We start from the raw sequence: 21,287 nt of genomic DNA on the forward strand, positions 1-21,287 counted from the left end.
ATGAACTTAATACTTAAAAATATTAAATGAGATACAAAGAGAAAACATCTAGCACACAGCAGGCTCTCATGAACTGTAAATTCGTCTCTCTCCACCAAAAGTGATTAATACCTTGGGTTCACACACAATAACCAGATCCCACCAATGTGTCCCATGAAAATAAAATGTGTAAGGCATAGTCCAGGAAGAGAAGGCCCTGACATGGCACGTGGAGAGTGGTGACTTAGGGAGTGGAACAGAAGGAAAATTGGTACAGGTACAGGCAGAAACGTCACTGCCCACACAAAAATGAATAAATGAGATCAGGGAAGATAGTCTCAAAGTAAAGAAACACAAAGAAATGCCCAAGGAAAATACAGGAGAACCGTGATGCCATAACTATTCTCTTACTAAGCTTCCACTAAGCTCCAATCAGTTCACATGCAATGTAACATTTAGCCTGCACAGTAACGGTATTACTACGCCCATTTCAGAAGATGGACACTGAGGTTCAGGTGTTAATTTGTCGGAACCCCTACAACTGACGGCGACTACAAGAGCCGGTATTCAAACCCACAACTGCTCTTTTCTACCATGCTTCGCCGACAATGCAAAGGAGAAAAAAATCAAGAAAAACAAGTCAAGATATTAGGCATCAAAATTAAAACAAAGACCCAAAACAGAAAGGAGTCCCCCTTGCAGAAGGTACGTGTGTTAATCGAGGGCCCCCCCCACCCATGCAGAGAGGGGCGGGCGAGCGGGCGGAAGCTGTCTGAGGCACCCTGACCCGCTTCCCCTGGGAATACGACGACTCCACGAGCTAGGGGCACAGAGAGAGACAAGCAAACCTCCCAAAAGCCTAGAAAGGCCCCAGCGCGGCGAAAAGGCGGGGCGAAGGGCAGCTTCCGGTTCCGGGCGCAAAGGCCCCACGTGTTCCGACCCGCCAGGCCCCGCGCGGCTCGGATCTGGCGGCGCTGCTAGGGCCGGGAGTGGGTTGGGGAGAAGCCGGGGCAGGGGAGGAGCCGCCGGAGCTGTCGGAGCCGTGAGTGCTGGGGGCTGGGCCGGGCCGGGCCGGGCCGGAGCGGGCTGAGCGGGGCTGAGCGGGGAGGAGGGGGAGGGGTCGGAGACCCCGCCCCCCTAGAGCCTGGGGAAATCGTACTGTACTGTGGAAGGGGTTGGCGGCAGTATGTCGAGGGGGCTGAGGCGTAGTGGTCCCCGTGTTTCCTGGCGGCCGAAGCTGGAACCTTCGGGTACGTGGAACGCGCTCCACGCTTCTTTCTTTGCAGCCACCGCCCTCCGCCCCCTCTTGAGGCCTGCAGAAACGCAGTTAGTTCGTACCTCCTTCCCATTGCTTCCGCGCCAACTGGCCCCCCCCCGGCACCGTGGGAGGAGTGGTCGAGGCCCCTTCATTTCTCGCAGTTTTTTACCCCACCTCTCAGCTGGCTCGAGATTCCCCCCGAAGGCTCCCTGCCCAGGCGAGCCCCATCACTTGCCACCACTAACTACGCCGCAACACACGCAGATACTCTCAGCCGTGATTTTATCACCCGTGATTTTACCACGCGTGATTTTATCGCCCGTGATCGTGCTAGGCCTTGGAGACCACCTGGCCTGTGGCTTTTAAGCTGCACCGTGACGGACCCGAGCTTCCTCTCAAGCCAATGACTACAGTCTCCACCTGCAACTTTCCTCCCCCACCCCCTAACAGCCAGTTTGGGCACTTTTCTCGACACCACCGCTACCCTCAGCGGGAGTATATGGGGCCTGCGTCTTATCTGGTTTCGCGAAAAGTTTGTTAGTTTGTATGCCAGGGATTTGCTACCTTTTTTCAGAAAGGTGCCAGCCCGATTTTTATTTTTCTGGGCCTTGATGTTCTTGTCTTCTAGGCACCTTGATAACCCTTGTCTGCCTTGGTCGTGGGGAGCAGGGCCACATCCAGGCTCTACTTAGAGGCTAGGCTTAGAACTGTTGCTTTTTCTCTCTGTCCGCATTCTGCAGGTGACACCCAGGGCAGCCTCACTCAGAAGCCACAAGGAAAGCTAGTGGAGTCCCTCATCCCTCCAACTTCTCTTCCAAGCTGCCCCATGGCCCTTGATCCAGAAAGCCACTTCAGAAAGGTTGTGGGACAGCCATGGGAGGCTTGTTGCTGGGAAATGTATGACAGCGGAACAGTTAGGGTTTGTAGCCATTTGTCTTGGGTAGCTTTCTGCTATTACTATCTCGCCTAAGAGGGTGGGCAGGCTTGGAGGGAGGAAGGAAATTTTTTTCTCCTAGGACTAAGCACCTGGGATTCATAATCTTGTCCACTTTTTCCTCCAGCTGTACCCGTTTTGCACTCTTTCTGTATACCATATTGCAGTAGACAGTCATTTCAAGGGCACAGCAAGGTTTACTACGAAGTGAGGGACTCTTGGGCATTATAAACTATGCAGATGAGGTAAGTTACAGGTTTACAACATTTTTTTTTTCCAGCTAATTTGGCACAGACGTAAAACACACATATAGCAGTCCTAGACTCCTTTCCTCCTTTAAATTTGGCCAGCACTGGAAAAGTTGGATCCCTTCTGCTCGAACCTCAGATTTATCTCCTTTGCCTTAGGTACTGGTCCTCAGACTTACCAAGCATCTTAAACCCCTGAAGGGCTTGTTAAATACAGATTACTGGGGCCACCCCCAGAGTTACTGATTATAGGTTAGGGCTGGGGCTTGATCATTTGCATTTCTAACACGTTCTCTGGTGCTGGTGCTGCTGGTCTGGGATTCCCACGTTGAGAACCACTGCCTTTGGCCACACTTCTTCACACAAACATTGCAGTGGTTTGGACATCAAAAGACCTGTGTGTGAGTACTTCTGTGCTTGAAACTAATATGATGATCTTGTATGGTAACTTAACCACTTAGGTCTGAGTTCTTTGATTTGTAAAATTAAGAAAGTGTACTTCAAAAAAACTCCAAGTGCTACATTATCTTAAGCTGAATTAAAGCTGAAATACTGGTGAGTTTTTTCCCTTGATTTTCTTAATTCTCTTGATAGGAGCTTCTATTTTTATCATATAGCTTATACCCATATTCTAGGTTTTTGCTGTGAGTTCCTAGTATGCCAAAGTCCCTGCTATTTTTTAACTACATGTTAAATTCTTTAAGGTAAGGGCCTGTGCTTTTTTCATCTTCTTTGCCCAGCACCTTGACTTGTATGGGACACACAATTGATACTCAGTAGATACTTCTGGGATGAATGAACTCCATCCCCTGCCTTCTTCTCCTCTTGGAGAAGTTTTTCTCCACTAATCCTGTGTAACATAGTAAAGTAGTATATGGCTGTGCCACCTGATTCCCTCAGGGGATTGGAATAAATGCTAATACCAAATTCCTGTAACTGTCCCCAGAAGTCCTGGCACCCACTGATTCTGAATTTCAGTGTCTATATTCAAGTTGGGGGAAGAGAAATCAACAGCTTAATTAAATGCAACACACATTTATTGAGCATCTTTTTAACCAGGTGTTTGACGAAGTGTTAGGAACAGGGAATATAAAAATATATAAAGAGGTCCTTGCTTTCAGGAACAGGGCTCACCGTGGGAGACAAAAGACACTAAACAGTGGCCCAGAGCAAGAATGGCATCTACTTTGGACCATGATTTAGTCTGCAGTGGAAACCTGATACCCCTCAGATTCCTGTGGTCCAGCAGGCATGGATCCCATCCTTCATCTCATCATACGCAAGGGAGCCTTGGGCAAAGCCAGAGGAAGTCATCTCGATACAGAGCAGGGAGTATCTTGACAGAGAATATTAATTAAAAACTAAAAACATAGTGAATGACTTTTGAAGTAACTTCTGAATTATCCATATTTATACCTCAGGTCAAGCTATATTTATAAAATATCCTCTTTTTTTTCTTTCATTAAATAATGTTTCCTCTGTGTGATTGGCATTGACTGTGTTCATTGTAGTGAATTAAGTGTATTTGGCTAGTTTAACTCTGGCTTCCAGATAAAAGCTGCTGCCCTCATTAGGGTGGGTGTCAGGTTTGGTGATCACCCTTTTCCTACTTCAGATTAGTTCGTGACATTCTGTTTTAAACTGAGGCATGTAGATTGGCCTGCTTTATTCAGGCCATTAACCACCCCTGGGTAAAAACCCGTAAGTTTAAAAAGCCTAGTTCCATGTTGGAGGTTAACCAGTATGATCATGGTGGTAGGGTATGTAATTCTGGTCTCAGAACCTGTGTTTGGACTCTAGCCCTTCTCAACTCTTGAGTAAATTCCTCTCACCATCTTCAGGCTAATACATTATGGCCCAGGTACTCAATAAAGAGGCCACATATCCTTGTACCCCTCAAAGCCCCTCTATTACCATCAAAAAGCTGGATAGTTTCTCAAAAAATGATCCAGCTCTCTGCCTTTAGGTAGAAAATCATCCCCATTTTCAAGATGATTTGATGTGACTTGTCCCAGATGACACATCTCTAGGAGGTAGAACACAGCTCATCCACCTCTGAAGGCAGAACTATCAAAAGCGATCCAACACTGCCTCCTGGGCCTGTGTACATACCTGTAGGTATGTACTGTTTAGTGTCTTTTAATTGAAAATAAAGTGAATTGTTACAATTTTTATAGCTTTATTTAAATTTTTCATGTTTATATTTACTCTCAATTACATTTTTATACCTTGATCCTAACTGCAAAGTCTACAAAATTTAGTGGCAGAAGATATTTATGTCTTAGCCTCCTCTGACTCCCTGTACCACCCACTACTTACTTGGCTTCTCTTTTTATTTCTTCCTGTCTTCCTCTTTTTTACACCTTATAATCTTTGAGCTACTTCTCCCGTTGCTACTCAAATCTAGTGAAGAATCACTGAAAAGAATCTTAACTAAATCTATGTTGACTCTAATGAAGGAAGAAAAAATTTAAATGGCAAGAATATCTTAAATAGTTTTTAAACATGGTTTGAAGCACACTGATCATGATGTGTTAGAAGGCAAAAAGTCAGTGAAGGTATTCCCTTTCATTTCTTCTGCCTTTTGGGTTAGGTTTTCAGAGGGCCCCTTGGGTATATGTGCAGACCTCGGAGATATTGCGGGTTCAGCTCCAGACTGCTGCAATAAAGGGAATATTGCAATAAAAACAGGAATTTTTTGGTTTTCCAAAAAACTGTTTACAGTGTACTGTAAAGTTCTCTTTACACTGTACTGGAGTCGACTGATTAAGCAATAGCATTGTGTCTAAAAAAAATGTATATAATTTAAAAATACTTGTTGCTAAAAAATGCTAACCCTCATCTGAGTCTTTAGTGAATCATAATCTTTTAGCTGGTGGAGGGTCTAGCCTTGATGTTGATGACTACTGACTGAAGGGTGGTGGTTGCTAAAGGTTGGGGTGACTGTGGAAATTTCTTAAAATAAGACAACAATGCAGTTTGCGGTATTAATTGACTCTTCCTTTCATGAAGCGTTTCTCTGTGGCGTGCAGTGCTGTTTAATAGCATTTTACCCACAGTAGAACTTCTTTCAAAACTGAGTCAGTTCTGTCCAACCCTGCTGCTGATTTTTCAACTAAGTTTATGTAATATTCTAAATCCTTGTCATTTCAACAATCTTCACAGCATCTTCACCAGTAGACTCCGTCTCAAGAAACCACCTCCTTTGCTCATCCATAAGAAGCAGCTCCTTATCCAAGAAGTTTTTATCATGAGATTGTAGCAACTCAGTCACATCTTCAGGCTCTACTTCTTATTCTAGTTCTCTTGCTATTTCTACCACATCTGCAGTTTCTTCCTTCACTGAAGTCTTGAACCCCTCAAAGCCATCCATGAAGGTTGGAATCAGCTTCTTCCATACTCCTGTTAATGTTGATGTTTTCACTTATTCCCATGAATCACTAATATTCTTCATGGCATCTAGAATGGTGAATCCTTTCCAGAAGGTTTTCAATTTACCTTGCCCAGATCCATCAGAGGAATCACTGTCTATGGCAGCTATAGCCTTACAAAATGTATTTCTTAAATAATAAGACTTGAAAGTTGAAATTACTCTTTGATCCATGGGCTACAGAATGGTTGTTGTGTGAACAGGCATGAAAACATTAATCTCATTGTCCATCTCCATCAAAGCTCTTGGGTGACAAGGTGCATTGTCAGTGAGCAGTAATATTTTGAAAGAAATTTTTTTTCTGAGCAGTAGGTCTCATCAGTGGGCTTAAAGTATTCAGCAAGCCATGTTGTAACAGATGTGCTGTCATCCAGGTTTTGTTGTTCCATTTATAGAGCATAGGCAGAGTAGACTTAGCATAATTCTTAAGGGCCCTAGGATCTTCAGAATAGTAAATAGCATTGGCTTCAACTTAACGTCACCAGCTGCATTAGCTTCTAACAAGAGAATCAGCCTGTCCTTTGAAGCTTTGAAGCCAATCATTGACTTCTCTCTAGCTATGAAAGTTCTAGATGGCATCTTCTTCTAGTAGAAGACTGTTTTGTCTGCATTGAACATCTTTATTTTAGCCACCTTCATTAATTAGCTAGATCTGGATAACTTGCTGCAGCTTCTGCATCAGCACTTGCTGCTTCATCTTGCGCTTTATGTTACAGAGATGGCCTCTTTCTTTAAACCTCATGAACCAAACTCTGTTAGCTTCAAACGTTTCTTCTACAGCTTCTTCACCTCTCTTAGCCTTCATAGAATTAAAGAGAGTTAGGGCCTTGCTGTGGATTAGGCTTTGGCTCAAAGGATTGTTGTGGCTGGTTTGAGCTTCTATCTAAACCACTAAAACTTTCTCCACTTTCTTATCATTTGTGTATTCACTGGAGTAGCACTTTCAATTTCCTTCAAGAAACTTACCTTTGCATTCCAACTTGGCTAACTGGGGCAAGAGGCCTAGCTTTCAGCCTGTCTCGTCTTTCAACATGCACTCCTCACCAAGCTTAATCATTTCTAGTTTTTTATTTACAGCAAGATACAAGCGATTCTTCCTTTCACTTGAATACTTACGACCTTTGTAGAGTTTTTAATTGGCTTAATTTCAACATTGTTATGTCTCAGGGAATAGGGAGGCCCAAGAAGAGGCAGAGAGATGGAGGAACAGCTGATCAGTGGAGCAGTCAGCACACATTTATTGATTAAGTTTGCCATCTTATATGGGCATAGTTTGTGGCACCCCCAAAACAATTAGAACAGTAACATCAAAGATCACTAATCACAGATCACCATAACAAATATAGTAATAATTAAGCTTGAAATATTGTGAGAATTATCAAAATGTGATTACATCAAGTGAGCAAATGCTGTTGAAAAAATGGTACTGATAGACTTGCTTGTTGCAGGGTTGCCACAAACCTTTAAGCTGTAAAAGAAAACAAAACAGAAAACACATTATCTGCGAAACGTGATAAAGGTGAATCGCAGTAAAATGGGGTATGCCTGTACTAACTGGGTTTGCCTCAGGTTGCCTCTTCCCAGTTAGAGGAAGGGGACAGGACTGTGATACTGGTAAACAGAAGTATCGTACTCTGGTCTTAGGCAGGAAAACCTATCTTTTAAGTTTTCATCCCATCTGGTTCCAAGGATCTCGTTTAATCTTAGCTTATAAGTGCTTTCAAAGCAAGAATTCTCTCTTGGTTTAACACTTTACTTTTTTTAGGGGGTCTGCACCATGCAGATTGCAGGATCCCAGTTCCCCGACCAGGAATTGAACCCGGGCCACAGTAGTGAAAGCGCCAAATCCTAACCACTGGACCACCAGGGAACTCCCTTAACACTTTACTTTTGATGTAACAGTAAACAGACCAAGATTTTCCCTGTGCATTAAAAAAAAATTTTTTTGAATTATGATGAAATAAAGGACTGTTTGATTATCACGTAAATCTTCCCAAAAGTATTTAAAGCAATTTGAAGGAAAGAACATTATATAGAGCATCTGCCATATACCAAACTCTGTGCTGAGCGATTCTGTGCGTCACTTCATTGATCCTTAAGACCACCATATGAGGTAGGAAGTATATGCCACATGTTGAAGATTGGACTGAGGCTTAGGGAGTGTCACCTGGCTAATAGGTGAGGAGAGGGATCCAGACTAAGGCTCCAGAGCCCCTAACCATTATGTGGAAAGTATGGGTAAACGTTTGTATAAGTAACAGTAAAATGAAAGAGTCTTTCCAGTAGGAGGATCATAGTGGATAGTCTTTAGTTTTAAAGAACACTACAGGAGTAGAAAAGGGCAGTTAACAATTTTTATTAGCTGATATTTTTCCCTAGAGCAATGAGAGGAGCAGTTGCAAGCGTCTGGTTAGTCCCAGCGATCATTGATTCAAATCTCCAGGCTCTGGGCCTGCGTTAGAGTCAAAGAGGAGAAGGGAGACTGGAAAGAATTTAAATGTCTGCTGAATATCATCATTCGAACCTCTCTGATCACTGTTTTCTTCTGAAGATTAATTATTTGCCAGTAAATAGAGCCCATCTCCCCTTTAGGAAGATGCTATAAGACTACAGACCTTGTCATTTAGGGTCCAGAAAGATCACTCCAAGTAGGAATAACATTTTAAGATAGAGACCCAGGTATCTTTTCACTGCCTGCAGTTTTCTTTTCTGGTCTTTAGGGTTGAGTTAGGGCCTTAACTGGCACGGGACCCACTCAGATATGGACAGAGACAGCTGGACCACAGACTGGAGAAAGGTCTTGCCTTTCCCACATCTCCACAGTCCTGCCCCAGACGTCCTAGAAACACTGAAGAGGCTAGGTGGTGGGGCCAGCCCAGGCCGAAGCTTGTGAAGCGTCTCTGCAGACATTATTTTAGAGCCTTCTGGAAGCAGGTCTTTCACTCTTCCTGGCCTGGCCTCACGGTCTCTCTATAGTATCCTGTTGTTGGGTTTTTATCTGTCACTGTGGAACCCTTCCAAGGACAGACACTGAGGGAAGGTGTTAGAAGGCAACAAATTACAAGGCAGACTTGCAGGGTAACCCATCCCATAAATGGCGGAATAAAATGCAAAGCCCATTTTCTGTCTCTGGTACTGACACCTGACATTTGCACAGCACGCTCTAGTTCACAAGCTCTCATAGGTCTCAGCTAATCCTGAGAGTTAGGAGAGTTGTCTGAAGAGGGCTCCACCCTTTACAAGGGCTCTTGTGTACCTCGTCTCAGGAAACCCTTAGAGCGGTTCCAGGTTTGTGGGGATGTGGGCTGGAACGTACATCTTTGGATACCTAATCCGGTACGCTTTTCACAGCACTGCCCGCCTTCTCTTCCTTCCCATCTATTGCCCCAACTCTGCCTCCCCTCATTCCGCTGTTGCTGATCCTTTGTCGCCATCTCATCTTCCTAGGCTGCCAAAGTAAATACAAAACAAGCAAAGGAAATCTCAATGCGTGATTTCTGAAGAGCATTTTAAATCAGCAGGTTTTATGTGATGCTGTTATATTCTTTTTTCTTTGGAGAGCAAAGCCCTGTAAGAGCAGGAACCCTCTGTCAGCGCATACTTTATAGAATCTGTAGTAGGGCATCTCGTGGACTGTGCTACATGAAAACAGAGTTCCTAGCCTGCTTTGCTGGGCAAGTTCTCGGATTTTTAAGTTAATAGAAATCCCTTCATTAAGCCAGAGACCCTAAGTATCAATTCCATCTTATTTTCCTGTCTTGCAGATGTTGGGGGGATTGTCTGGATAGATAATCAGTGTTGTAGTTGTGTTAAATTACTTGATGTCCGGTTTTCTGCATATTAAGGTTGATTCAAATCTTCAAAGGAAAATGATTTTTTTTTCAAATGCACAGCTTTGTGAGTTGTATGTGGATTCTCCCAAGGCAGCCTGAAGATTCCTTGTGATGAGTTGTGTTTTCCTCACTTCAAGAACCACTAAGAGTATTCTGTTTTACTCACAATCCAAATAGTAAGTGTTTTTTCCCTTATTTATTCATTTGTCTGGCACACAGTTTGCTGGACAAATGAGTGAATAAGAATTAATAAGATATCGGATCTGTCCTTCCAGAGAAAGACTTAAAAAGACTTAACCGTGGTCTCTGCCTGAGTACCTGTTGTGTGACAGGCCTTGAGCTGGGTGCTGTGTGGCCCTGCCCTCGGAGCTTTATGGTCTGGTGAATTAAACAGGAGGATGAACGATTCTTACCACACACAAAGTAGATATATGTGTGCTGCGATACAGGGTCCAAGTTCCTGTGGGAACAATGTGGGAGGACCAGGGAAGGCATCTGGGGAAAGCAGATCTGAAGGATGAGTAGAGTTAACCAAGTGAAAGGGGTAGAAAGGGTATTTCAGGCAGAGCGGACAGCATCAGGAACACCTGTGAGGGCACAGAAAGGAGAGACAGCAGTGTATTCGAGCGGCAACTTTCAATGCAGTAGCAGTCGTGGGAGAAGAGAGGTGGGCAGGGCCTTGGGAATCAAATTGTAAGGGGTTTAGATTTTACCCTGTGGACAGTGTGAAGCCATTGGCCGATTTTGTATGTTAGAAGGGTCACCACTCAGACCTTACCGCAGCACTGCAGGTGGTATTGATGAGGATATGGCTCTTGCCCATTTTTAAATGCTTGCACTCACCTGCCTCCCTGCCCCCAAACTAAAGGTAAATGCCTAGGTTCCAGAAATAAAAGCTGGAGGAGTGAGCACAATCTAACTCCACCACAGCCTGAGGAGATTTCAAACCAAAATAAAGACTTCTAGAGTTTGGGGTTCTAATACCTATACTCCAACAAGGAGATATGAAAATGGGGCACGGGTGGGAATGGGGGAGGGATATAGAGTTGAATATCTGCCAGCCTGGAGCTTTGAAGAGCTACTCCTTCCATGAAAATCTGTCTACTGATCAAGCACAAGGGCAAGGAAGTGTAGGCCTCCATAGCCTTGGGTGGGACAGAAATCACTCACAGGCTTAGGCCTAAATAAGACACTATCAGCATAATTCAGGAAGACTCTTGAGAAATTAAGATATTGAAACCACTAGTACTTGGATGGAAGCAAATGAAATTTCATTCAAAGGGCTCACTTCTATAACCTAGGGCTCTCCCAAAGAAAACGGGCATAAAACGTAAAAAAATTACAAACCACCTGCAATAACAAACCACCATGAGATAGAGCAGATGTAATAAGTAGGTAAATAAGCACAGGAAGATCTGTAAATTACGGAACTATAGATCATGAGATTATGTAGTGAATGTTTGCGGGTAATGGAAAAATGAAATAAGCTTGAATGAAAAGTTATTTGAGATACAGATTTAAATAATGAATAATTTGGTGGTTGATGGGCAACAGCACATTAGACAGCATGTTACAGCTGTTAAGAGTGGATCGTTGACCTTGAAGGTGGACCTGAGGCAGTTGTAGTGAAGCGTAAAAAGATTGGAAAATGAAGAACCCTCAGGTTGCATGTGGAGAGTGGTCTGGAGGCAGTGGCACCTGGAAGTCCACTGGTAAAATTTGAACCAAGTGGTTCGTTCCACACGTAAGTGCCAGTGCAGTCGTAGGGGCCGAGGATATCGTCATTTTTTAAGAGGTCCTATCAATGCCTTTTAGTGGGTCATAACAGCTTGACTCGGGGAATGGCAGTGGAGATGCGATGCATGCATTTGAAAGATTTAGAAGTAGGATTAACAAGATTTGGTAAATAAAGAGTAGAAACTTATGGAGAAAAGATTGATTCTTACTGTTAATGTAGGAAGAAAACTTCAAAGTGGAGGCTTATTCATTTAGATGCATTTATTGTGTGCTTTGTTATAGGTATTGGAAATTGATTGAAGCACAGTCCCCTACTTCAAGGGGTTTCAGGGGAAAGATGAACGATGGCTGTGTGATGCGGCAGAGTTTGAGATACAGATGTGTCCAGATAGCTAGGGAAGCAAAGTGATTTCTAACCAGGTCTAAGAGCAGGGAGAATGGGATCAAAGAAAGCATCTCAGGAGACATGAAGCCTTACCTATCTATGTCTTGAAAGATAAATAAGTTTAACCTAATGAAGGGTAAAGAGTTGGAAGGAACAGATGTTCAAAAGCCAAAGAGCATAGACCTTTTGTGTGCTTTACATGCACAATGTGCATGTGTGTGTGTGTTTGAAAGGATTGGAGAGGAAGGCAAAGGAATAACAAGATGAAGGGACTTCCCTGATGGTCCAGTGGTTAAGACTCCACGCTCCCAATGCGGGGGCCCGGGTTTGATCCCTGGTCAGGGAACTAGATCCCACATGCTGCAACTGAAAGATCCTGTGTGCTGCAACTAAGACCTGGTGCAGCCAGATAAATATTTTTAAAAAAAGAAACCCAAGATGAAGGTCAACCTAATACATAATACTTAGAATTCCAAGACAGGAGTGATTGAGTATCTTAAATAAGGAAGGGACAGGACCAGATTTGCCAAGAGCAGTCACTCATGTGATAATGATGAATGGTAACAAAGGTAGCAAACTTGGAGACAGATAGCTCACATTTAGAGGCAATTGCAGTAATTCAGAGGAGAACTGATTAAGACCAAAACTGTAAATCCTGGGAATGAAGACGAGGGGACCTGTTGAGAAGAAGTAGGAACACACGTGAAGCATTGGTGGCGGGAGTTTTCCATACAAAAGGAACAGACTTTTACAGACTTGGAGGCCTGGAAAGACACCCTATTGTAGGGAGGTCAGCAATACATTCATTATAGCAGGTGATACAGAGAAGAGGGGAGGATATGAGGCTTGAAAAATAAGTTGGGGGCCGGTTGTGAAGGGCTTCATGTACCATGCCAAGGATTTTGGAACTGATCTTACTAACAGTATGAAGTTATTATTTTTCAATGTTGAGTGATGCAGTTGGAACTATTATTCAGAAAGATAATGGTTAACATTGGGACACCATCACTCTTTTAGGCACTTCACAGATATTCCTCATAGTAACCCTATTAGATGGATTCCATCCTTACCTCCATTCTGTAAAGGGGAAACAGGCATAAGGAGAGTAAGAACTTGACCATGACCCCACATCTAGTAAACAATAGAGCCAGGATTCAAACCCTGGCAGTCTGACTCCAGGACTCTCTCTTAACCTCACATGCCCTAAGTGTTTCTCAGCTAGGATGCACATCAGAACCACATGTAGCATTTCTAAAGATACAGTTCCCTAGATTGACTTGACTCAGAATATCCAGAAGAATGATGTGTGATACTGTGTTTTGCAAAAGCTCCACAGCTGAGTCTGTCGCGTTTTGCTCCTAGCTGAGTACTGTGGGGATCCCAGTTAGGAAGTTATGGCAGTAGTCCAGGCAAGAGATGGGGGCCCAAACTAAATCAGGAGGAGACAGATTTGGAGGCTTAAGAGGTACAATTGGTTTAATGAGCTGTAAGCAATGGGTAAGATTCAAAGTTGAATCCAAAGATGATAAAGTTGAGTGTTTTCTTAACAAGTGATGATCTCAGCCAAGAGGATTACAGGAAGAGGGGTGGATTTGGGAGTAGGAATCGTGAATTTAGTTTTGAGCACTTAGTTTTGAGGGTCTGTAGGTCTTCCAGTTAAAGATGTCTTAAGAGGAGGATCGCTTTTGGGGGTGCTTATGTACCAGCCACTGTGTGTAAGTGGCTTTCTTCGCTGTTATCACATACAATCCTCTCAAATCTCTGAGGGTCCCCAGTTTACAGAATAAATTAATACGGAGTGTGATTCAGTTCACAGTGAACCTCCACAGAGCCTTCTCTAATTCAGCCCTGTCAATGTGTCTCTTCTCAGAATATATATCCTAATATATATGTCAGTGTGTGTGTGTGTAAAACAGATTGTGGACAGTACCACATTTTTAGCAGGCAGTTATGAATGTCCTTTCTCCTAGCCATTTTCCTTTTAGGTTCCCATATTTCATAATGTAGAAATGCAGTGTTTTCCTGTTTTTCTATGGGGTGTGAACCTTGCCTAGGAAAAGGAGTGGGAGAACATACCTTCAGGCATAGCTTATCCTATTCCAACTAGATCTATTTACAACATATGTTATGGAGATTAGGGGAAAGGGGATTTAAGTTTGGGAGTGTTATGTGTACAGGATTATGATTGAGCTCAGAACTGTTATTCCTGTGTATACGTTCATGCTCATAGTGTTGTCTGTCTTTGCGTCTCTACCCAGGTCCCTTGGGAGAAACTCGTCGAGGTGCCCAGGCTGAGACGGGGGGAACGACAGTGTGAGTTCTCGATGGTGTGAGAACACCCCAGAGCCAGACAATGGCTACAGCCTTGGAACCGGAGGACCAGGATCTTTGGGAAGAAGAGGGGATTTTCATGGTGAAATTGGAAGATGATTTCACCTGTAGGCCAGAGTCTGTCTTACAGAGGGATGACCCTGTGCTTGAGACGTCGCACCAGAACTTCCGGCGCTTTCGCTACCAGGAAGCAGCAAGCCCTCGGGAAGCTCTCATCCGACTCCGAGAACTGTGTCATCAGTGGCTGAGGCCAGAGAGGAGGACAAAGGAGCAGATCCTAGAGCTGCTTGTGCTGGAACAATTCCTTACTGTCCTGCCCGGAGAACTGCAGAGCTGGGTGCGGGGCCAGCGGCCAGAGAGTGGCGAGGAGGCCGTGACGCTGGTGGAGGGTTTGCAGAAACAACCCAGGAGACCAAGGCGGTGGGTGAGGAGGGGGAGTCCTGATCTGTGTGATGTGGAGGGGGTCTATTTGCTGGAAGGATGGCTTTAGGGGTAGGGCTCACATAAATTACCCCATAAATTGAATTGGCTCTGCCCTTGGGTTGTACCTAGATCCATAAGCTCCATGGGACAGAGTGTGTGTGTGTTTGTGTGTGTATGAGTGTGACTTCCTGGTTCTTGAAACACCTGCCTAGGGACCATCTTTGGGGCCTCAGCACGCAAAGGTGACATGGCTTTGGTTTTCCCTTTGGATGTTGAACCTCCATTTCCTGGGGAGGAGACTTCCGTGACTTCCTCAGAGGTTCTCAGCCCCTCAGTGACAGATCCCCCTTTCAGGACAACAGACAGGGAAGCACACAGCAAGGCAAGCCGCAGGTGGGGTAGGCGAAGATGGGAAGGATGGGACCTCAGAGCCCTGGTGACAGGCAGGGTTGAGGGAAACGAGAAAGCAGGGCAGTATCTGAATGTCCCCCCTTGTCCTGGCGAGGATAACCTCAGCTCCTCCTCGCACACCCCAGAGGGACTGGACTTTCCCCTCCTCGTCTGGGTCCCTCTGGGTGTTTTCCTGTTGGCAGCTTCTCCTAACATAAGCCCCGATGACAACCAAGACTTTCCTCCTGACTCCATGGTGACTGGAAGTTGGAATTATTCCCAGGTGACTGTCCATGTTCACGGCCAGGAAGTCCTGTCCGAGGAGACAGTGCATCCAGGAGCAGAGCCCGAGTCACCTAGTGAGCTTCAGGATCCTGCACAGAACTTGACCCCCGAGGAGTCCCATGAGGAGACCACACAGAGCCCAGATCTGGGGGCACCAGAAGAGCAGAGCCTGTGCCAGGAGTTGGAGTTCCAGCCCCTGCAGGAGAGCGGTGGGAGCCTCAGCAGGAAGGGGGGATCGTGGCAGAGTGAGGGGAGGGGGATATTGCTCCCATACCAAGGAGGCTGGCTAGATCATAAGGGGAGGAAACCACAGAGCACAGGGTGTTGAGAGGAGACAGTACTAGCTAGAGTACCCGTAAGCAGGGCTACCTTGGATAGCACTTTTGTTGGTTATTCTCCTGGCATTCCCGTAGTGTTACAGGTGGTGGCGTTGGGATGACTCAAGCCGCCCTTAGGCCTGTGTCTTGACTCCCACCTTCCCACCAGAGACCATGGGGGATGCTCAGCTCTTTGCCAGTTTTAGGGCTGCCCTGTACACTGCTGATCTCTGCCTTCTTTTCTTAGAGGCTCCAGTGCCCCAGGACCCAGCCCTTCCTGAAGAGAGGAACCCTGGAAACCCAGAGATGGTTGCCCTTCTTACCGCTCTATCACAGGTGCACCCTAGTTTCTGTCTATACCGTGGAGAATTTGAGGAACCGTTGGGCATATACACTGAACAGGTCAGACGGGACACAAGTTTCCACTCTCCTTTGCCAGTTTAAGTTCTCAGTTCTGCATGTGTCTGGAAGGGGAGGAACTGCAGCTAATGAGATCAGTTATAACATCTCAGTCGGATCTGCAGGCTCCAGAGCCTTTTGATTTTCCACCAACCAGAGGGGCTAACAAAGTGGGATTATTTGGTAACACCCCAGTACAACTTTGAAGTTGTCAAGTGAGGGTTTGTTTTTGGTTTTAAGGAATAAACTTGATCGTCATTTGTAAGGATAACTGACTGTCCTGCAAAAACGATTTCTGATTTTGGGTGCTATCCTCTTCCAGGGACTGCATTCAGTCAGGCCATGGCATTCATGAAGACTTCACCATGGTCAAGAGCCCCACAACTAAGCTATGTGGCTGGAGAAAAAAAGGAATAGAATTCATCCTTATTTTTATTTTATTTTATTTTATTTATTTATTTATTTATTTATTTATTTATTTTATTTTGGCCGCGCTGCGTGGCATGCGGGACCTTAGTTCCCTGACCAGGGATCGAACCCGTGCCCCCTACATTGGGCGTGTGGAGTCTTAACCACTGGACCGCCAGGGAAGTCCCCATCCTTATTTATTTATTTTTGTAAATAAATTTAGTTATTTCTTTTTGGCTGCGTTGGGTCTTCGTTGCTGCATGTGGGCTTTCTCTAGTTGTGGCGAGTGGGGACTACTCTTCCATTGCTGTGCGGGGGCTTCTCATTGCGGTGGCTTCTCTTGTTGCGGAGCACAGGCTCTAGACGCGCGGGCTTCAGTAGTTGTGGTTCGTGGGCTTCAGTAGTTGTGGCTCGCGGGCTCTAGAGTGCAGGCTTAGTAATTGTGGCACATGGGCTTAGTTGCTCTGTGGAAGGTGGGATCTCCCTGGACCAGGGCTCAAACCCGTGTCCCCTGCATTGGCAGGCAGATTCTTAACCACCGTGCCTCCAGGGAAGGCCCCCCATCCTTATTTTTAGATTGTAGTCTAGCTGAAGAAGAAAGTCCTATTTATGCTGTATAAACTATATAAGTGATGTGTGATTAGGTAAGGTCAGTTAGGGAAAACTTCCTGGAAAAGATGAATTTTTGCAGAAATGTAGGTAGCACTAAAGTGTAAAATAAGGAGTTGAATGATGACTTCTAAGACCTTTCTTGTATTTTAAACAATATCCTCAGAAAGAAGAACATAGGCTGGTGCTGAGGGAAAGTAGTGGGATTGGAGGGAGCAGGAAGCGGGCCAGTTGCAAAAGCGGAAACTTGGGAAGCAGCGACAGGATGAAACTCAGATGTCCTGAAAGGGAACCAAGTGTCCCATTTGAGTTTCTTTGTCTCCTGGATGGATTCTGCCTGTACCAATGACCTTTATTCCAGGAACAAAATATGAGCCTCCATAAAGCATGACATTTTAGTAGAACCTTTGTGTTGTTTCAGGGATTGGTAACTTTCAAGGATGTGGCTGTATGCTTCTCCCAGGACCAGTGGAGTGATGTGGATCCAACACAGAAAGAGTTCTATGGGGAATATGTCTTGGAAGAAGACTGCGGAATTGTGGTCTCCTTGTGTAAGGAATTTCAAGTGTTTCTAGAGTGTCCTGAGCACAGAGATCTTTTTCTTGTTGGAAATTGAGGGTGTCTTAGACCTTAGATTGTACGTACTACACTTCTCTTATGCCGACCCCACCAGTGACACTGAAGGACAGCCGAGGAAGATGGTGTCCTTCGAAGTTAGAGGGAAGAGAAAATGCCTAGAAAGTAGTTGGAAACCTCTAACAAGAAAACAGCTGTAATACTATAGTTTTAGTATGAGTTTAAGTTTAGTGTGAGTAGGTAAGCATACCAGTTTTGAAACAAGCAATAAAAGTTGGAGACAATCTACTTACTTGAATATGGGAAAAGAGGGTAACATTGACAGCTGTGTGCTTATTGAGTTACTGGTGAAAGGCAGGCGATATGCAGTACTCATCAGAGGTGCTCAAGCTAAAGAGACTGAAGGTTTGATGGGCTGACCTGCCTATGTGATTGTTCTGCAATCTGCCAAACAGAAAAGATCTGCTCTTGACATGGGGAACAGTTGAACCAATCGTGATGTCCTGTTTTCCCTCTCTTGAGCAGCATTTCCAATCCCCAGACTAGACGAGATCTCCCACATGGAAGAAGAAGAGCCTTTGATCCCAGAGATCCCAGAGGCGCAGGAGCCTCAAGAGCCAGAAATCCTGAGTTTCACCTACACAGGTGAGGAGTGACAAAGGGAATCTGTCCCCCGAGCTGGCAGTTCCTCTGGTCAGTGTTTCTCTCGCCCTCTGGGGAACCCCTCTCACTGGTTCTTCTAACATGTCAGCCGACAGCACTGTCTCCCTCTGAAGCCAAATTCTTCTATCCTTTTCCCCTCTTCACGCCTATCATTGGTTTGAGGGATCTGTAATGCAAAATGGTGACAGACAAAAAAGGGGAACTTTTGAAATTGCAGCTATACCATTGTTTAAGCATTCACGTAAACCCTTGATCCCCAACCTCCATATTTGTGAAAGGAGGATAATAATGTTTGTCTACACGAAGGCTGTTGACAGTGTGAGATAGCAAATAAGAAAGTGCCTGGCACACGACAGGCATTCAATTAACTGGTTATTTCCTTCTTCCCAGCCTCTACACTTAAGAAACATGGGTTTCTCTCTATATGGTCTTGCCCTCCCAAAACTGTTTAAAAATCTCTCCATTGTGCACAAGGCATCATTACCTCTATAATTTCCTCTTTTCTCCTCTCTCCCTTTCTACAGGAGATAGGAGTGAAGATGAGGAGGAGTGTCCTGAACAAGAAGATCTGAGTTTGGAGGATCTACACAGGTCTATCTTGGGAGATGCAGAAATTCACCAGACTCCAGATTGGGAACTAGTCTTTGAGGGTGATCCAGGTAGACTTAACGAAAGAGGATTTGGCACAAATATTTCTCAAGTTAACAGTTTAACGAATCTTCAGGAAACCATGCCTGTCAACCCCCTGTTAGGGAGACATCATGACTGTACTGTATGTGGTAAAAGTTTCACTTGTAACTCCCACCTTGTTAGACACCTGAGAACTCACACAGGAGAGAAACCCTATAAATGTATGGAGTGTGGGAAAAGTTACACACGGAGCTCACATCTCGCCAGGCATCAGAAGGTCCACAAAATGAGTGCTCCTTATAAATATCCCCTAAACCGGAAGAATCTGCATGAGACCTCCCCTCTGGTCCAGGTTGAGAGAACTCCACCTGTTGAGAAACCCTACAGGTGTGACGATTGTGGAAAACACTTCCGCTGGACTTCAGACCTTGTCAGGCACCAGAGGACACATACGGGAGAGAAACCCTTCTTCTGTACTATTTGTGGCAAAAGCTTCAGCCAGAAATCCGTGCTCACAACACACCAAAGAATCCACCTTGGAGGCAAACCCTACTTGTGCGGAGAGTGTGGAGAGGACTTCAGTGACCACAGGCGGTACCTGGCCCACCGGAAGACGCACGCGGCCGAGGAGCTCTATCTGTGCAGCGAGTGTGGGCGCTGCTTCAACCACAGTGCCGCCTTTGCCAAGCACCTGAGGGGACACGCCTCCGTGAGGCCCTGCCGCTGCACCGAGTGTGGGAAGAGCTTCGGTCGGAGAGACCACCTCGTGAGGCATCAGAGAACACACACTGGTGAGAAGCCGTTCACATGCCCGACCTGCGGGAAGAGCTTCAGCAGAGGCTACCACTTAATCAGGCACCAGAGGACCCACTCAGGAAAGACCTCCTAGCCCGGTCCCCACGTGCGGACACCTGCCTTCGACTCTTTCCCAGGGGTGGTCTGGGAGAAGCCATCTTGTCGGCCTGGGAAGACCTTTTCTAGGGAGTCTCCCTCACCTGCCCAGATGTGCGTTAGTAACCTCTTCCCACAACTAGATCACCCCACCCCACCCCCCCAACCCCCCGGGCAGAACCTCTCAACCTTCTTCTACACCTTGAGGAGATATTCTTCCCAAAGTTCGCCTGAATTGAGGCCTCTCCGTGACTGGAGTGCTCCTGCCTCGACCTCACAGGTGTGAAGTAGGAGAATTAGAAGACTTAAGAGGTTGTGTTTACTATATTTGCCCCCAAATAAGCTGTTAACTATCCTAAAGACGCCTAACACCCTCAAGTCTAAAGTGGCCCAGGACGAGTCCTTAGGTTTGGTAAGGGACCAGCCTTTAGGATTCTGTCCTTCCTGGGCTCAAATCTTAAAGCACACAGCCCTGAACTCAAGGCAGGAGACCTGCATCCTGACGGCTCTGCCACACTTTCACAGGTTAACTGTACAACTCTCTCACTGATAAACTTCTTCACCATGCACTTTCCTTTGATTCTCGGGAGAGATGCGAGTAGTGGTTGATGGGCAAAAACATCAAGGCGGCTTCATGTGGACCTTGTCAGGCTGCTCAAATCCCCATTGTCGAAATGACACCAGGTGCCAGACACAGCTTGAAAGGGGAGCCTAGTCAGAAGCCTCTTTCCTTGTGGGGGTTTTTTCCTGTTAGAATGCTCCTGCCTAGCCCTCCTGCTGTTCTGCCAGTCTCTTGGTTTTGTCCCTAGTGCTTATTCCGCCACAAGTGAGATGTAGCATTTGGGTGCTGAGGGATTCAGTAACACCTAATTAAAACCACGTTGAAGTCATTTACATTTCCACATATATACAAGCCCACCCACCCAACCCTCTTCACATGAGTTTGTGAGGGGATTTGGAAGTGGTGTCAGCTTACAAAGGCACTGTCATGATTGTAGAATCCTGATTGATGGGATCACTTCACTTACATGAAGAAAGCTGGAGAAGATCTGAGCTCCAATTATGGAAACTTTAAGCAAAAGCTGTTGCTGCTGGCCAAGGCCATCCAGACTGTTCTCCTGACACCCCACCCCATCTGCCCTGCCTCATTCTCTAACGTCAGGGAAACCTGGGACCCTGAAGAATTTACCAGGAGTAAAGGCTTTCATGTATTTGCGTTGTTTGCTTTTTCTTACGTGATTTCATTTTCATGTAATTAAGAACTAAGGAGTAGAATCTCATGGCCCAAGGATCTCTGTTGCCTGGTAAAGGTTCCATGGAGGTGAGGCTGAATAATTATGAACCTCACCGCCTCTGATTGTGTGGGAGCGGCAAGGACTAGGGAGACCATCCTCCAAAAATGGAGCACGGGGTATGGGATTAAAGCATGAAAAGGGAGACTGCCTTCTGTGCTGGTTTCTTCTGCTCTGTTTCTCGACCTATTGCATGCCAGCATTCACCAGAGGAACGTGGGTGGGATGACAAAGCCTAAGCTTAACAGCTCAACAAGGGGATTCTCATT

The 21,287-nt window shown here is 45.5% G+C and overlaps 1 protein-coding gene across 11 annotated transcripts; it reads left to right on the top strand.

Annotated features, from left to right (window-relative positions):
• The first annotated feature begins 914 nt into the window (after positions 1–914).
• On the top strand, positions 915–20,651 carry ZNF202 (zinc finger protein 202). Of its 11 annotated transcripts, XM_081239915.1 has the most exons (11): positions 915–1,021; positions 1,978–2,156; positions 2,299–2,416; positions 3,541–3,668; positions 4,386–4,537; positions 14,063–14,559; positions 15,232–15,442; positions 15,798–15,952; positions 17,388–17,517; positions 18,068–18,187; positions 18,730–20,651. In XM_081239915.1, exons 6-11 carry the CDS (start codon positions 14,158–14,160, stop codon positions 19,722–19,724), a joined length of 2,013 nt encoding a protein of 670 aa, XP_081096041.1. In that variant the 5' UTR covers positions 915–1,021; positions 1,978–2,156; positions 2,299–2,416; positions 3,541–3,668; positions 4,386–4,537; positions 14,063–14,157; the 3' UTR covers positions 19,725–20,651. The 11 variants fall into 11 exon arrangements, with proteins under 11 accessions (XP_081096041.1, XP_081096043.1, XP_081096044.1 ...); XM_081239917.1 differs by having other exon boundaries at positions 2,299–3,668; positions 15,798–15,886; XM_081239918.1 differs by lacking the exon at positions 3,541–3,668.
• The last annotated feature ends 636 nt before the right edge of the window (positions 20,652–21,287 follow it).

Source organism: Mesoplodon bidens, assembly GCF_964165515.1.
Source record: "Mesoplodon bidens genome assembly, chromosome: 7".
NCBI classification, from domain to species: Eukaryota; Metazoa; Chordata; class Mammalia; order Artiodactyla; family Ziphiidae; genus Mesoplodon; species Mesoplodon bidens.

Bases quoted from the DNA above. Each gene is read 5' to 3' on its own strand.
- ZNF202 (XM_081239915.1), top strand. From the start codon at position 14,158: ATGGCTACAGCCTTGGAACCGGAGGACCAGGATCTTTGGGAAGAAGAG. The intron at 15,443-15,797 runs GTGGGAGCCTCA...TTCTTTTCTTAG, and splicing joins CCAGCCCCTGCAGGAGAGCG to AGGCTCCAGTGCCCCAGGAC. The intron at 17,518-18,067 runs GTAAGGAATTTC...TCTCTTGAGCAG, and splicing joins CGGAATTGTGGTCTCCTTGT to CATTTCCAATCCCCAGACTA.